This window comes from Heloderma suspectum, chromosome 5 (assembly GCF_057233095.1).
Source record: "Heloderma suspectum isolate Gila_16-S chromosome 5, 16-S_ref, whole genome shotgun sequence".
NCBI classification, from domain to species: Eukaryota; Metazoa; Chordata; class Lepidosauria; order Squamata; family Helodermatidae; genus Heloderma; species Heloderma suspectum.
In genome coordinates this window covers 145,907,776-145,925,800 of record NC_139462.1, presented here as the reverse complement: position 1 = coordinate 145,925,800, position 18,025 = coordinate 145,907,776, and the positions used below count along the sequence as shown (strand labels likewise).

General features: G+C 38.7%; 1 protein-coding gene across 2 annotated transcripts in view; it reads right to left on the bottom strand.

The window, feature by feature from the left end:
* Positions 1-672: 672 nt before the first annotated feature.
* EZH2 (enhancer of zeste 2 polycomb repressive complex 2 subunit) overlaps positions 673-18,025 on the bottom strand; it is a 64,646-nt gene continuing 47,293 nt past the window's right edge. For both annotated transcript variants that reach the window (XM_084857749.1, XM_084857750.1), the window contains exons 10-20: positions 16,297-16,537; positions 11,529-11,698; positions 11,085-11,179; positions 8,157-8,197; positions 5,958-6,083; positions 4,534-4,712; positions 2,286-2,381; positions 2,041-2,122; positions 1,467-1,547; positions 1,264-1,348; positions 673-990 (exon numbers count right to left, since the gene is read on the bottom strand). In XM_084857749.1, the coding sequence (XP_084713875.1) occupies positions 930-990; positions 1,264-1,348; positions 1,467-1,547; positions 2,041-2,122; positions 2,286-2,381; positions 4,534-4,712; positions 5,958-6,083; positions 8,157-8,197; positions 11,085-11,179; positions 11,529-11,698; positions 16,297-16,537 (1,257 nt within the window). In that variant the 3' untranslated portion in view covers positions 673-929. The remainder of the gene's footprint in view (positions 991-1,263; positions 1,349-1,466; positions 1,548-2,040; positions 2,123-2,285; positions 2,382-4,533; positions 4,713-5,957; positions 6,084-8,156; positions 8,198-11,084; positions 11,180-11,528; positions 11,699-16,296; positions 16,538-18,025) is intronic.

Here is an 18,025-nt window from a genome sequence, read left to right as displayed (position 1 = left end):
TTTTGCTTTCAAACTTGTTTCTAGTGCCTTCAAGCAAAACACATTGCTGAGCTCAAAAATTACAATCTAACCTGTTATCCTTTGCGATTCTGTGTAGTGGGAAGAAAAACCAATTTATGAAGTATTCTACATGCGAGGTTCCTAGCAGCAGCAACCGAGAATTCAGTTCCATTTTATCAGATTCCTGGCTTGTCACATATGAATCTAGAATCATTGTATTGCTTGTCAGGCTGTTCCTTGATTACACTTTCAATACTCCTTTCCTTAATTTATCCTTGGAATAACTCTGTGATACTTTCTGAGAGATAATGACTAGCTCAAATGAACTTCATGTGTGAGTATGCATTTGAACCCAGGTCAAACAGCGCACTGGCTCTTGTAAACTGATGCCAAGGAAGACATTTTTTAGTTCCAAAGCATGTCTCTATAACTCAAGCATTTTTAAAACATTCTTCCCTTTAGGAAGTGAGCCAAAGCAGACTAGTACTACCTTCAAAAGATAGTTTTGCATAGCCTCCTTTAAAAAAATAATAATCAAGGAATAGTTAAATTAAATTAGTGGCTAGAGATTTTATCTGTCATTGTGCATACTGCTTTTTTCACCCTAAAGAACAATGTTCAAAGTCAATCTAATCCTGCACCCATCCCTTGTTTAAAGGAAGTAGACCATTTAAATTCAAAGTTCAAGTATCCTTTATTCAAGGTTCAAAAATGTACCACACTGCATTATTGCAAAAGTTCAATGGTACAAAACATGTTGCAGCTGGTAAGAAGGCAATAAAAAGTTGATTTTTAGGATTTGTCACTATAAATTATGGGTACAGTACTTTGTAAATTCTGCATTCCAAATTGCATCTTCAAAAAAATTGCCCACAGTACTAGAAACTCCTGAAGATAAGGCAGCTGTTTCATAGGAGAGGTAGCTGGTATCAAGGGATTTCCATTTCTCTTTCAATGCCTACATACTTGAGGGCATCAGCTTGACTGTATCTGAAACAAAATAGATAATTTGTATTTAATGTATTTTGGCTATAAACCATCTTGGGGATCCTTCTGGTTCAAAAGGCAGTACAGAAAATATAAAGAGTTACTCCTGTACCCAATTAGGAAGTTTCTAGAAATCCAGATTCCACACACTTTCTGCATTCCATTTTTTGTCAATAAGATTAGCAAGTAAAAATGTTCTCATGACCTAATACTGAAACACTTGTGAATGAGAAGTTGATTTTTGATTATGTTTAGCACTAAACATGTTGTACCTACCTATAATCAAAAAACAGCTCTTCACCAGTCTGAATGGCTCTCTTAGCAAATATGCCTATTCTGTGATCTCCATTAACCATCATGACTGTAAAACAAAAAGTGAAGTTGAGGCAAGGCTTTACAAATCTTCCCCTTTATTACAGAGAACTTCTTAAATGGCTTGCTTATTTAGCTGTACTCTTTAAAATGTTTTAAGTATTCACCTTTTGCATAGCAGTTGGGATTGACTGAATGGTTTGCAAATCTTATTTTGTTACCCTTCCGTGTTGCATCGACCACAAAATCTAAATAAAAAAGTAGTCAGAATGTTCACAACAGACGGAAAAGTGAGGACATTGACAATATTCACTGAAGTGGTTTGCCTCGCAGTCACTAAGGTTAATATATTCTAGTCATTGGTTTGACTTGTAGTTAGCTACGGCCTATAGCTAGGAAGTCTTGCCATTTTGGCCCATGTAGAAGTTTAGCTTGCTTGTATTCCACCACATATCAAGGCTTATCTTACAAAATGTTTTCTTCAAATGTGGATATTTCTCGGTCACCAATTAATACTTGTCCTGTTTTCCTAATATGCCATCCTTGCTATTTCATCACACCATCTAAAAGGGTGTGCATTTACATTATTAAATCCTATACAGTTCTGATAGGGTGACTCAAGTATTGGTTAAGGACCCTGGAATGTACTTGGCTGGAAACAGTATTTAATACCATGCCTCATATCCTGCAAGTTGTGAATGGGTTGGTACAATGTAAAAGCATTAAGGAGAACATACATACCATTATTCAAATTGAACAGAAAGCTGCACATGTATTTGTCATATACTTTCCCTCTTCTGTCTGCCTCATCCTGAGAAATAATCTGAAAGTAAAATGTAAGATGGCTTTGATAACCTAGTGGCACAAGCAGATGTGACATTTTCCCTTCCACCCCTCCAATCTACCAGCTGTAAGTTTGCAAAACAGCCAAGTGGAACCATTTCCTATTGATTGTGCTGAAGGCTTTTTATTGAAATTTTGTTTACCTCACCACAATATTCAGAGATGAATTCATTTTTCTGCACTGGATCCTTAATGAAAATCCCCCAGCCTGCCACGTCGGAAGGTGCTAGCAGCAAATGCTAGAATGGGGGGGAAAAGTGTCTTAATCAAGCCAGTAACATTTTATGAACAGGTGCTGCGGTAAAAGTAACACCTGCTTTATTCACACAAATGTTCCCATGAATGGTCTACTCCTGTGAGCAATATGACATTGAAGTGCAAACTCAGAGGATCACAGTGGTATGCTTACAAAATGCAGTTTTAAACCACAGAAATTGCTACTGTTCTGTTGAGTCTGCAGTTTAGATTTTCATTTAGCCTTTTTAAACATTTGCACCAGCTTTAATACCTCCAGAACCTTATTTATATATTAGTTTTCAAAGGTACCAAGATCCAGTTTGCACGTAACTACCACACGCGGGAGTACGCAAGCACACTGTCTCCTGCCCAATCACCATTTCCACTTTACATCTGGTTTAAAACAACCTAGGAACATGCCTGGTTTGTTTGGCATCATGACATGTGGACCCAGAATCTCTAGGTTGTTGCAAGGGAAACAACCCAGACTTTTAACCCAACAAACCAAAGCTTAAAACTCTAATTTTTTCCCCCTCAACAAGCCAGAGGGGTTTACACGTCATGTCAAACAACCCAGGAATGGGGTGTTCCTGGATTGTTTTCTAATCCGGATACAAAGCAGAAGTGGAAGGTTGGAGGCAGTGTGCTTGCTTGCTCCCATGTGGCCCCAACAACCCCATGGGTGGTGGTTCTGTGTGCACCAGGTCATGGTATCAATACAATGTATTTCAGAACTGCAGGTGTCTATCAACCCTGCTCTAAAGCAGGACAGGATTGCAACAGTTAAAAATCATATCCCAATAAATAACTAGGACAGGAGCAGCATCTCATTCAAAGTGTATTTGTTCTGCTATTAAGCAAAAGCTATAAGGAAGTTCTCTACAGGCCACATTGACACGAATGGGACCTGTGCAATCACACCACTAGTTTGCACAGAAATGATCCATGACATGTCCCCATAACACATGCTGCATATCCATCCATTTTTTAACTATAGCATTTACTTGATGAAATCTAGTCCACTACTGCAGTGTTTTTGCGTACAATCTTTCATTGGCATTTATTTCATTTTCCCACCAAAATGAGTATTAATATATGTGATACAATGTAACTGTATTGTATTGCTATAGTCTCTAATCCAGAGATCTTGAACCTCAGGGCCAATTACTATTTCAGAGCAGCTCTCACAGGCTGTGCTCCAGTGGTTGGTGGGGTTGAAGGCAAATGAGGAGGGCCAAAAATACCAGCATATTGTAGCTTAAAGCTCTCCCTACCAGAAACTAAGCCTTAGGAGAAGCATTTCAACCTTTGAGAATGGGAAAGGGGGGATTGAACAAAAGCAGCAAACCACCCAAGGACTGGTGGTTGGGGGAAAGGGGGTGAGGCCAAGAGAAGGCTGTGTAGCTATCTGGGGAACTTTGGAGAGCTGAATTTAGCCACTGGTTCTGAGGTTCTGCATCCTGGCTCTAATCCTATTAGTTTAACATGAAGTCGTAATTAAAACAAGCACTATATAAGCTTTCCCAGAAATACTTCAAATACATTATTTCTAAACAGATAGTTCACACACCATCAAGGGATTGTATGTTCATGTTTCGATGATAAGGTATTTGTAATGCTGCTCTGATTTAGAAACCACCTGCACTATAGTAGGATTGGCACATAATCATGTTAGATTTGTGTATAAACTACCCCAAGAAAATCCACATTTAATTCCAGGCTGTTTTTGAAGAATTTGTGTTCTAGACATTACCTTGGCAGGCAGGAAATGTGTGTTTCTAGGTTCATTTCAACAAAAATAAATGGGATCAATATTTTTATAAGAAATCCAGTGTTGTCAACAGGTAGTTTATAGAAGCTCTGAATATGATGTTTCACACATTTTGCTATTGCAATCATTAGGTAGTTGATATAGAAGGGTTAATGACCCACAATTTGGGGGTGGGGGGGGAGATGGGAACAGCCACCATAAAGGTTCTCCTATAAACTAAATCATATAACTCTTAAGTAGCAGGTTAAATAGAAACCATCTTCCACTTTCTGGGCAACGAAAGCTTTTGGGCATCCCTGCTCTGTAAAAGACACACATTTTGTTGGTGTGTTGAGTATTAACAGGGATACAGTGTATCGGTTATAAATTAAAAGATGAACCACCTTTTTGGATCCTCGCTGAATGCTGCAATTCTTGCAAGACACATTTTTGCTGTCCCAATGATCAGCTGCTCCACATGTCAAGCAGAGATCTGGATCACACTCACGTACAGCCAAGTAGCAAGGACACTGCTTAGTGTTACACTGTGCTTTGCAGCGGCATCCAGGAAATCTGTTTTGGCCTTTAAGGAGAACAAAGCAGAAGGCTGAACCAACTTTGTATTTTGCATGAACAGGTTTGCCCAATACCAAACTCCTGATCCTGACTGCTGGATTGCCAAAACGGTAATTTATGAGCCCATTTCCTGGTGTTTGAATAATGAGACCAGTGCTTCAAGCATGTGAGCCACCCCACAGAAATTATGCTCAGGTGTCAAAATGAAGCACACACTTGGAGAGTTACAAATGTCAATTAAGCTTTAATCCCAGAACCAATCAGCTTAGTACAATGAAACAACTTCATTTACACATCAGTGAAAGAGCTGGCCAAGGAGTTTTACTTAATTCATCATGAAAAGAAAGATCTGGCTAGCCTTTAAAGTAGGCAAACTGTCCTTTTTTTCTTTTTATAACGAACCACTACCTTAAAATACTAGACCTATGACCTAAAGGAGTTCAGGCTTGCGTGGCAACTACAAATGCAGTTGGAGCTGTCTTGGTTTCCCATGCAGTTACAAGCTCCTACATTCCAGAGTGTGTGGTGTTTAAAAGGCATTTTGCCACATAACCTGTTAGAACTTGCAGCAAGGATTTTAAAAACTGTATTTACAAAGCACCACCTGTGCATAGGGTTTACCCCCTGCATCCCTATGTTACTGTAGTAGACACTGGATCAGGAACAAATTATGCAGTGGTATCAATAAGCGTATAATATATTTATTGCAATGTGAACTTGAGAGGGTAAATGCATAACATTAGGGCCTATGTTTTTCAACATGCCAAATACAACATGTTGTATTTTGACAAAAATCAAATCTGGAACTAACCATAGTAAGTGTACATTCTCTGTCATAGTTTCTGAACTCCCTAGGACAGTACCCTTTGAACTTCCCGTCCTCTGCAAACCTTTCCCACGTTTGTTGAGGAACCTCATGTTGCAGGGCACCAGCCAGACCTAACCAACACCCTATGTGAATATGTGGGGCCGGGGGAGGGGGGGGATGTGGAGTTCCGATCAGGACCACAGCACGGGCAAAGGCCCCTCTTCCCCACGTGCCACAGCCCTATCTGACCTGGACCCCTTGCACAAACTATTAATTGAAAAAAACCCACAGCCATGGAAGGACAAACGACATATCAAACGACACACTGCACTAGGCCCAAATACTTCCCCAGCAAGATATGAAACCTTCCACAGCTCTTATAACCCACCAACTCATCCAAGCATTTTGACTTTAGATCAGATATAAATTTCACAAATCACTTACATTCTGAACTGCACTGACAGAACTTCTCACAGAAGTTCTGAGCAATGACACAAGGACATGAGCTGTCACAAGGTTGACGTGGGTGATCACATGGCTGGTAGTTGTAAACATGATTAGATGACCCATCTGAACAAAAAATAAAAATGTTTAGAAGGGTTTAGAAAGAGAAAATTAAAAGTTCAGCTCTCATCTCTCCCCCCATCCAACTGCCCCCCCTTACATACTTTTATGTGTTTAAAAAGGCAGTGGGTAGAAGAAAAGCTGAATGCAGTCCATCTTAATTGCACAATTTCCCTGTGTTCTCAGCCTTTCCCTGCATTGGGTATGACCCAGAAACATTTAGCACTTTAAGGGCACAATCCTATGGTCCCTAGGAGGGCATCCCAGGGGCTCTAGGATTGCACAGTTCTCCTACTTCACCAGTGGAGAGGGAAGTCCACTCTCAGAAACCTCCTCCGTGTTCCTCAACCATCAGAACTCTGACAGAGTGAGCTAAAAGGAGATCCAAAGCCCTCCCATTCCCCCAGCATGCTCCCTAGAATTAGGGGGGGGGGGGGACTACACTACACAAAAACTGAAGTTGGCATCGTTTTATTGTCCTCCTTTTGAGAGCAATGAGGGGGAAAATTTCAACACACATAGCAGTCCCCAAAAACCTCAGGAAAAGCACCTTCATAGGAAATGACCATTTGGCCACCACAGATTTTCACTCACCCAGCCCGATTGCTCGAGAATTCAGCAAATGCTTACATTTTTCCCACTGAAATCTCTTCCAAAGTGAATTTGGTGCTTTAACTGAGTTCTCCTGCCTTTTCCTCATTACTCTGCAATGCAGTTAAGGCTACTTCAAATGTTTCCTGCACAGAAAGCATTTCCATGCGGGAAAATACCATGAAAACTGTATATAGATTATCATCTGTAATGACTGTGCATGTCTAATTCACTATATACACATATTATAACAGATCAACATAATTCCTAATAATCTAGTTGTGGTTTTGATGCTTAGGAAATTTGTGATATTAGAAGCAGTCTTTACTATTTGTACTGTTTACATCTTAATGAGTCAAAACTCTACAGCCTAGTTTAAATGTCCATGTGAAATACTGGCTAAACTGTTCAATGATGGCTTTTTAAAAATATAGCAACAGTTTATGGAAAAGCCTGATAAAATGATGCAAAAGCTTCCTACTGAACCAGTATCAGATCTGTCTCCTGAGGTATTTCATTTATTGATTTGATTTGTACCAAAAATGGCACTCAAGGCAGCTTACAACCACTAGTAAAACTTGGTAAAAACAATAATAAACAAATAGAATCATAGAACAGTAGGGTTGGAAGGGGCCTATAAGACCATTAAAACACAATTAAACACAAATACACTAAAACACAAAACAAATTTAAAACAATTTAAAAACGGACAGTTAAAGCCTATTTTGCAAACATCAATTATAGATTAACTATTCCCACCCACCCCTGAGAATCAAACCATTTATGTCTTTTCAACAAACTTCTTTGAATCAGCTCTAAGCTGAAGGGGGAAAGGAACCTGAGGCACATTTTGTTTTGACTTCTTACATTTTGATTAGTGCTGGGATATAAGGTTAAGAGTTTTAGAGTTTGTGACTGTATGAAGGTGATTTTGGAATTTATAGTGTAAGCTGACTTGCCAACTTGGTTTATATCATGAGCCTAGGCCTCTATATGTAGTTTATGTACTCTATCTCTGATAGTTTCTCATTTAAAAAAAATTAATGTAGTAAAATGAACTGTCCTATCAACTAGTTTTGCATTTATGTGTAATTGTATTAACAATGTAGAATGCTGCAATCACTGCTACATGAACACAGGAACATGTCAATTACATTCATTTGCCCTATTCCAGAGGACCACATGTACCATAAACATAAGTATCTCCAAGTTCACCAGATCTCCCCCTTCATATCCAGGGGCATGTGCGCACACCACTTCATACAAGTGATATGGTCCCCTTAATTGAAGTAAGTGGGGAAGCTATGAGGCTGGGAATCTCCCTGTGTCCATTGGAGCCTTCCCATCTTACAAAGATTTACTGGATCAGATAATTTGTTAGCTCTGGTTCCCCATACAGTTCAGTTATTTTTCCTTTAAAAACAAAACCAAACCCAGAAATGGAAGCCTAGAAGTTCATGACATAAAGTTGAATGTAAAGATGCTAACCCTTCTTCAGCTGTATCTTTCTGCAGTGAGCAGCCCATAACCTGTAAAAACACAAACACACAATAAGGTTGACAGGCTGTATTTGGCTGGAAAATGCAGCTGAGTCCAGCTGCATCTTAGAAAGTGGCTTTGAATTAGAGTATTTTATATTATTTTCAAAAACTCAACACGTAAAACAGAAAAATATTGCTCCCTGCAATTGGATTATAAAATACCCTGTAAAGAAGATACTAATTATTATACCAGAAATGTTTGTTATGCTTTGAAGTTGGCTTGAACAGAAAAATACACTAATTAAACTATCCTATCTGGCAGCATTAAATTACACTACAGATAAGTTAGAGGTTAAGCTCTCGACATTCAAATTTCTAAGGGTTTATTTATGACAAATATTTTATAACTTTATTTGCAGATCTTGTATGTGTACAGTATTTCTAAGGAATTTATTTTTGCTACACCAAATAAAGCTGAGATATTGTGAGATTTTCATATGCCTTTCAAGGACTGGATCCAGAATCTGCCTTCCACTGATGAAAGGGCTCTGCTCACAGAAGGTGCCTCTGCCAGATTTTCAGGGATCCCCCCCTTCACGCCAGCTCACCCCATTTAACAAGGCCCCTTGACCCTCTGTGTAGCATTTTCAAGGGGCTAGAGGAGCCACTGTGGGGAGAAGGGGGTGGAGGCATCTGCTTCCGCCACCTTAGTTCCATGTATCTAAATCTGGATAAAATCCCATATGTTTAAAAAATCTGACTGCACAGATGTATTTGTTCTAGTGAATAAAACACCCCATGCACAAATGCAGTGATGAAGAACCTTCAAGAAACGTTTCAAATGAACAGGGAGGTGTTTTTTGTTTTTCTGGTACAGAATTCTGCCATTTTCATTTCTATTCAATGTAGGACTAGTTCACACAATACTTTTTCTGCCTATGCAAGCAGTCCCTTCTTTGAGCGTACACCCTCATAAATACAAAGATAAACATGTCAAAAGGACAATCACTGGTGCAGTCAGCACTTCTTCCTGTAATCATGACAACATGTTTGAGTCTCTATTCTCAGAGATCCTGCGTGTGCAGAATTCCGCGTTCACTTCAATGCGTATTTGAGTGAATAACTATAATATTCTTATAGTTTGTATTACAATCACTTTAGGTATAATCCACTACAGAGTTAGATATGTTTGTCCATCAATTTTAATGGGCTTAAACACATGTATGGGTAGGTAAAACTATGGATATTGGCCTTGGTATAACGTGTCCCCTTCCAAAGTCAATGCTATCATAAATGGTTATTACTCTCCATTTACAATTGGGGAACTCAGGATAAGAATAGGGGCAACTCATACAAAGTTCTCCTTGGTCTATTCTCAAACTATATCTACTGGACCACAGTGGCTCTAAAGTTCTCCCCACCACCCAAGACTTCCATCGGCCTGATTGTGCTTACTCTCTAGATCAGACAGGATATCACTGCCTGTAAAAGCAAACTCAGGTGGTTGACTGCCTATGAATTTGGATGGGAAATAAAGGCCACAACAAGTTTCTAGGGGACTCCCTAGGTATGCAAAAGTATGTAAGTTAGGTAAAGACCCCAGCAGAACAGACTAAGCGTGCTCAGTGGCCTCTAGGACCTCTAGAATGTTTAGTGTCTTTTGGAAAAGAAAAAAAACCAGAAAATGTGGAGTGCCGAATTGCCCTGCTTGCACCTTTAACAGCTTGTAGTAAACTGCAGGAAGATGTCACTAGCTGGCTGGAGCACTGAACAGGAGCACTCCTCTTAAGGGAGAGGTTATACTGCAACATTTTGTTGCGGGTCCTACTTGTTTAATTGTAATGTGGAATTATGTGGAGGTAATACAAAAAATACTAAGAGCCTTTTTAGAGAGCCTGACCACCTATTCAGAATAGCAATCCTTCACTTCTCTACTTTAGGGTGTAACCCATCCTGTTAGAAGGAATCCTCCAAACTTGGAGTCTTCCGAGTATCAAATGCTCTACTACTGGGTTGCTGCTGGCAGGGTGGGAGGAGTGACCAAAGTGATTTCACCTCTCCATCCTCCTTCTCTTTTTTGTCTAGATGGGCCTCTGAGGAGGGGTGTACCAGGGAGGTGCTGGTGCTGGAGAGACCATAGGAATTCTCATATCTCCTCTCCCCTCCCTGCCCAAGAGAACCCTTTTTGACTCTGACAAGATCCTCCAAGGCCACTTTTGCAACCTTGGAAAGCAGGCACCAGGTTCTTCCTGTGGTGGCAGTGAGTGGGAGGGGCAGGGGGAAGGATCAGCTTCAGGAGGAATCCGAAAAATGCTATGGTCCCTGGGACACTCTCCAGGGACCACAGGATTGCACCCTTGAAGTGGATGACAGGGAATGTGAAAGATTGCAACTGGAGAAGGTCAGAGAGCTAGGGAGTGAGCAGATGCCTCTTTTTCACTTCCCCACTAATTCTTATGGCACTGTATAGAGTCTAGCTTCATTTCTGTTGACAAACCTGTGAATCAGATGAAGGAACTAGAGGAACATGGTGCACATGGGTGGCGAATATTGTTTTATTTGCTTTGAGGTAAAGAGAAAAGTTGATTAGTACAGGGCAGAATTTCTTATTACCCAATACAATGTTTGTACATATAACAAAGTTCCATCAGGAGTGACTTGCAATGCTTGCATAACACTGCATTTGTAATTTCATGGGCAGCTTTGGGATTAAGCTATTTTATGGCACCCATATTGAAGTACAGAAAGTCTTATGATCAGACCATAAAGAATACAATAATTTGTCCTTACAAAAATGTATTTTCTAAGGTGAGTTAATAACAGTTTAGTCTTTCCCTAGGTCCTTCCTTGTGACATTTATTTTATTAGTATGATTTTAATTCTATAGCTCCCCTTTAAAAATCTTTAGTTCTTGATTGGCATTCAACTGATTTACCTGTGTTTCCTCTTCTTCTTTCTTGGAGGAGTATCAACATCTTCAGCAGGTGCAGGAGCAATAATACTAGATTCCTTTACTCTAAACTCATATACCTGTAAAGAGATTAATATCCCTGTGACTGTTCCTCTCTGGCAAAAGTCAGTCATTTTCTATTAGCATATATTTATTTCTTCCAGCATGGATGAGACTGAATGCAAATGTAAGGCAACATTTCTCCTGTTAATACAAGTTATTCATCCACAGTCTTAATCTAATCTCAGCTGACTTCACACAGCAATGTTAATGCTAGTGCAAACCAGAGGATTGCGTTACACTGAACTGAATGTGCTTGCACTCTCTATGAACATTAAGAACTTTAAATTTCTTAGAAAAGCAATTTTAGTATTGTTACAATAGTACCGCTTTAGAAAACACTCCTTTAAGTTGTCATTTCACTCTTACCTGCCTACACGTTTTGGTCCCAATTAATCTGGCAATTGCACAGAAATTGTCATAGTAGGTACCAATGAGAACTCTGAACATTGAAGCTTCTGCACCACTCCATTCAACATTCTCAGGAGGTTCAATATTTGGCTTCATCTTGATTGGTGTTTGACACCTAGAATTTGCTTCTGAAATACCAAGAACAAACACTGAAGCAATTTTTCAAGACCTTCAAAATAACATCAATGTTAACTACGGAGTTAGAATGTGAGCAGGATGCCTTAGCTTGGCTTGAGCTTAAAGACAAGGAATGCTCATTACATTTTAGACGGGTCGTGGAAAGTTATGGCAGTGCAGAACCTGACCTCAGAACGGAATTGGTAAAGACTACAGCAGCCTTTTTGAGTAAAGAAGAGAAAACCATGGAAATGGAAATAGACCGAGCTTACAGACTGAATTTGACATATGCAAAAATAAAAGGTCTACCCAGAGATATTATTGTCCATTTTGTAAAGAAAACTACAAGGGATTCAATTCTCCAGAAACACTATAAAACTAAATTGAAGATGGTGGGCAAAGAGATTATCATCATGAAAGAAATTCCTGGAAGATTTCTGAGGAAAAGGAGAGATTATACATTTTTAACAACAATCCTGAAACAGAAAAAAGATCATGTTTAGATGGGAATTCCCAGAAGGTGTGGTCTTCTCTTACAGAGAACAGAGATTTAAGTTCCAAGTAACTCAGTTCAAAAAGCAAGAGAGTTCCTTCGAATTTATGGAAAAGATTGGACAGACCTACAACCCGATATACAAGAAGAGGACAGCACTCAGGGTGCAACAGGTGGAAATTAAGAAAGTACCTTAATCTTATATTTTCTAAAACATGGATTATAAATTTTTAACTTGGAATGCCCCTCAAAAGAGAAAGAAAATAGGAACTTCTGGTTGGGGCCAATGTCGCTCTGGTAGCTTCCCACGGGGCTCCGTGGGAGCATTCTCAAACGGCTCTTTTAAAAGGTTGAAAAACCTTTTCATCTCCCCCCTGGAATGGAAAGGGGGGGCAAGGCAAGCAAGCTTTGGACAACATCTTGGAGAAAGGTAACTCCCACACGATAGTGGGGGGGCTGGATTCCAGGATTATCTCCCCAGAGCTTTACCAATGCAAAAAGCTGTACCGAGACTCCTATTTTATAGGAGAAAACAGGGCTGACGTGTCCCATATAATATATGCTTTAAGAAATATCAACAACCTTTGAGGGATGATTTTAACAATATTTGAGAACATCTGAGGACATGTAAGATCTGCTTGAGAGAAACATATCTGTGCCGAGGAGGAGAAGGGAGCTCGCATCTAATCCCCCGAACCTTCTGTGTCAAAAATGTCAAGAAGAGAAGATATAGGTGAATTATTTACGCTGATAAAGACCTTATCTTCGCAATTTACAGAGCAAGTTAATCCAAAATTCCATCACCACCCTGCAAGGAGCTGTAGATTTGATTGATGCATCACGGCAAAAAATGGGGTCGAAAATTAAGGAGCTTGAAGACCGTGTGGCTGGAAATGAAACCATGACACAAATTTATTCTAAAAACACCTGATAGAATTTCTCAACTGGAGGCCTTCACGAAGAGATCCAATGTACGTATTTTGCAGATTAAAAATTTGCCTAATGATGTAAAATTCCTTGTTTTTGTGGATAAACATTTGCATGAAATACTCCCTATTCCATCTGATTATTTACTTGATACTGAGCAGGCATTTCGTGTGCCAAATGCTAAAGGGACCGATTACACCATCATAGTTCAATTTGCAAAAGTCTCCACAAAGAATTTTATCCTGCGTTTGGCTAGAGAGGCATAAAGCCTTTCCTGGAAAGAAGATAAAGTTATCCTATTTCCAGACTACATAAAAGAGGTGGCGAATAAAAGAAGACAATTTATCAAAGCAAAGAACTTGGCAAAACAAATGAATTTACAATACTACTTCAAATATCCTGCTACTCTCTGAATTGTCTGAAGATCAGATGAAGAAGTTTCAAAATCATGAAATGGCGGAGGCTTGGCTGAATGTAAAAAAGCGTGAGAACTTTGTTACAAGCCCATGAATTGGAATCTTTAAACAAGCTTTAATTGTTTCTATTTAGTCTATTTGATCCAGTCTAACTCAGAAGATAAATGATTTATATATTTGCTTACTTTCTTTCATTTCTTGCTTTTTCTTGCTTTTATTTTAAAATAGATAATATATCTAGTATTACTGAACGTTGAAGGTTTATATTAAGTTTTATTGTTATATAATGTTTTATATGTGTGTGTGTGTGTGATTATTATTACTAATAATACTAGGCTTTTGGGAATGAATTCTAGACCTCTTTTTTTGATTTAATTTAATATGATATAGAAATGTAAGGTTGTCTACTAAATTGTAAGATTGTTAAGGTTATAGATATAGTCTTTAAAATAGAATGACATTGGAGATCGGGGGGTGTTGGAGCTTAAATTCAATTTGTTACGGGGGAGGAAGAGGGAGGGGGGAGCAAGGGGGAAGGAATTTTCATCTTTTTTCTTCACTTCCTTTCCTCCTCCCTTTCCCCTTTATTTTTTTCTCTTTCTTTTTTCTTCTCTTTTTGTTATCGTGGTGTCCTCATCAGAATATTGTATTGCTGGGAAACTGAAGCATTGATGAGGTTGTTGGTAATTTTGGTACTGTTTATTTCATTCATATAAAATAAATAAAAATATATTTTAAAAAAAGAGAGAAAGGAAATATTTTACTATTTACAAAAATTGAAACAAGATATAATATGCTTACAAGAAACCCATATTAAGAAAGAAGATACCAAATATTTAATTAATAAAAAACTAGGTGAATAGTTTATAACTGCAAGCCGAAAAAAGAAAAATGGAGTAATTTTATATATTAAGCCACATTTGGGATTGGAATTGGTATTGTCACTCAGATGGACAAGGTCGTTTTCTGGGAGTTTGGACAAGAGATCCTCATAAAATTCCGCCTTGTGGTCATTAGGTGCATAAACCCCTAAAATCATTGATACGCCCATTCAGTGTAATTTTTACACTGAATGGGCGTATCAATGATTTTAGGGGTTTATGCACCTAATGACCACAAGGCGGAATTTTATGAGGATCTCTTGTCCAAACTCGTGGATCTAACTTTTGACAGTTGGTGTTTAATGGGAGATTGGAATGCGGTGATTGCACCTCAAATGGATAGAGTATTGGAGAAAAAAATAAAGCGTAACTAAAGCCAGAAACTTTTTTATTGGGACAAACAGATAAACATATAAAAGAGAAGGGGGGAACCCTCTTTGTCTACATGACAACATCTGCAAAGTTATTGAATGCACAAAAAGTGGAAGAATGAAACAATACCAACTGTGAGCAAGTGGATCATGAAAATGATGGAACTGGCAGAGATGGCAAAACTTACTATTATAATTAAAGGGTCAACAACTAAATTTATGTTAGCCTGGAAACCTTTTATAGAATTTGTACAAGAAATAGAGAAAAATGATATCTATGTATGTGGATTTTGAACTTTGAGATGGTTGATTCTCTTTTTTCTGTTGTTAAAATTAGATAAAGGAGATAATGTCTGTGAACTCAATGTATGATGTACAACTAAGACAAGAACAAGAGAATAATAATAATAAGCATTTGTTGTGTAAGGGGAGCTAAAGTTAGATATCTTACAATCTTAAGAGATATTTTAGTGTATGTGTATTGTTGTTGTGTTTCTGTTGTTGTTGTGTTGTGTTTTTCTTTTAAAAAAAATTAAAAAGATATAAAAAAATAACATCAGTGTACAAAAAAAATACCCTCCAGAGACCCCATACAGAAAATTTTTCAGCGGGATACTCTTTCATTTATAGCATTCATTGAATGGTTTGACTTGACTTTGATGTCATGTGCTCCTAAAGGAGTGGTCCCCAAATATCTAGCAGATGAGCCACACTTTTTTTTTAAAATTTAAATAGGTGGCATACCCAGAGCAGCAGCACATGAAAAGATGCAGCTAGTGATTCCCTAGGAGGGCAGGGAATTCTTATGTGGTTCTGCATCAGGTGTGACTGGATCATTCATTCAGTCCTAATGCAGAGAGAAACCAAGAGCACAAACCATTACAGGAGGCTAATTGGAAGAGAATATGGTTGGGATGCTTATGAGAATGCTTCAGTATATAATCAATTGATTTCTCATGCACACTAGTGCTTTTCTCAAGTCACACTAGTGTGGCCCACCACAAAGTTAGAGAATGACGGATGTAGCTTTAACAGCCCTGGAAGAAGGTCTACATAGCACCGAATGCCACATTTGACCTCTTGTAACCCAATTACCTTTATTTTAAAACATCATCACAGGAACAGTTCCTGGTACACGGAAGGCAGCCACGCATGCATTTGCATGCATGCACACAGAATATAGATATTTATGCCTACCTCAGAAACTATCTTTGCTTAAATAAAGAAACCTCAACCATAAACTCCATTCAAACTTGCACATTCTGGAATTTTCCCTAGCAACAACTCACTCGCATTCTCCAAGATAATTCAAGAAATTAAGAGTGAAAAATAGAGTGGAAAATTAACTTTGAAGTTTCATGAGTTTCATTCAACAACAAAGCTACAGCTCTCTAATAAAAAACAAAAACAAACTTCCATTACATATAGCTTGAATGACTGGATGAAATAAGGATTGTAAATATATCCAGCCAGTCTAAATTATTTTTAGTAAAAACCAGCAACATTCCAGATTTGTCTCACCAGAGGAGCTTGAAGTCTCATCTTTCTTCTCCTCCTCTTCTTTGTCATTATTTTCACCTCCAGTTTCAGTTCCAGCTTCTCTGTCACTGTCTGTATCTTTAGATTCTAGCACATTTATAGTTGGAGTGCTAGGCCTGCTGGTGTTATTTGGGAGCCTTCCCCTTCGGCGGCCCCCTGGACGCTTCGGTGGTGTTTTTATTCGCTCAGCAGTTAAAGCAGCTGCAAACTCTTTGGCTCCTTCCTAAGTATGAACAGAAACACTTGCAGGACATCATTTTTTAAGGAAAGGAGAAGGTATGGTTGATACATCTCAGCTGAAAATAGGCTGTAAAAATCTTGGCCAGATCCAAAGTGCTGTTAGGTCCACCCCAAGGGCTTTCATGTGCTCAGTGGGATTTTTGTTTTGTTTTTCTTTTGAAGAACAGATCCTCCCCATACCATATCACAAGCTATTTCCCCCCCTTAGCTACAGAAGAGGTTTATCTTATGACACAGAGGGCTGCTTTTTGAAAAATCCAAGTTCAAATCTTCCTTGGGCACACAATGCTAGCCAGTTCCTTAGTTGCTATTCTGTTCCATTATTATGACATTATTTAGACAATGACAGTCCGTTAAATAATTTACCTATGTAATTGACTAGCTAAATGTCAACAGGATGGTTTCCATGCTCACAAGCTATTCTCTCCACCAAGGCGTTTGTGCTATTAAAAACTATTTGCTTATCTTAGCTTTCATGCTAGCAATCTACCTCCATTCTCTCTTTAGTCAGAGTCTGAGAGTTAATTTTCTTCAAAACAAAAACAAAAGTTCAGTATGCAGATCCTTCACATAAGCAGTCACAAGGAACTATTACCACTGCATGATTTGTTCATATGACACTTGTGAGTCCAGTGATACCAACAGTAGTATTTTGACAGTAGTACTTCTCGGTGATCATCATGGCCTCAGTCATATAAGGCTTTCAGTATCTGAACCACCAAGTGGCAATGGTGGGGTATGCCCTCTCTCAATGTAGCATGGCAGAACTTGGCTACTTTCCACAAAGCTTTACGTCCAGGTAGTTTTATTTTCTTCTAGTGGCTACCATCTGGTTACAATGATGGAATTTGGTTTCTCTTCAGATCATACAAATCTTTTGCCTTGTTTACAATGACGGAAGAGTGAAAAGCAATGGCTTTCATATAGAAGACAGGAGTAACAGCACTAAAACCTTGACTACAGCAGCAGCCTCCCAAAGTGTGAGATTATCTGGCATCAGAGCATAATGTCTGGTAACTGAAAGAAGAGATGCCCATCTCATTGTATTAGATTTCTTTGACAGGAAAACATGGAAACTGCCTCATCAGTGGTAGCTATTTCTTTGCTAAAGTATACCACTTGAAATACTGCCTGTACAAGGGCAAAGGAGAGGAGGCCGTTCCTTTCTTCTCGTCTCTATAAAGAACAAAGAGGTTAAGGCCTAAGTGGCAGCTTTGAACTGTGTGCACAGAAAATCTAGAATTTGCATGCTGTAGGAATCTTTATCGTCTCTGAGGAAGTTTAATATATCATGGCCTTTGAGTTTTAACAAAGCAGAAAAATGATTGATGCTGGTCAAATGGAAAGCTGAAATGAATGAGAGTACTGAAAAGATACCCAGCCTCACATCAGAGGTACAGCTATATGCATATTCCCAAGGGTTTTGTGAATTTCTGAAACATCTCCAATGCTCTATTGTCCATGAGGAGTC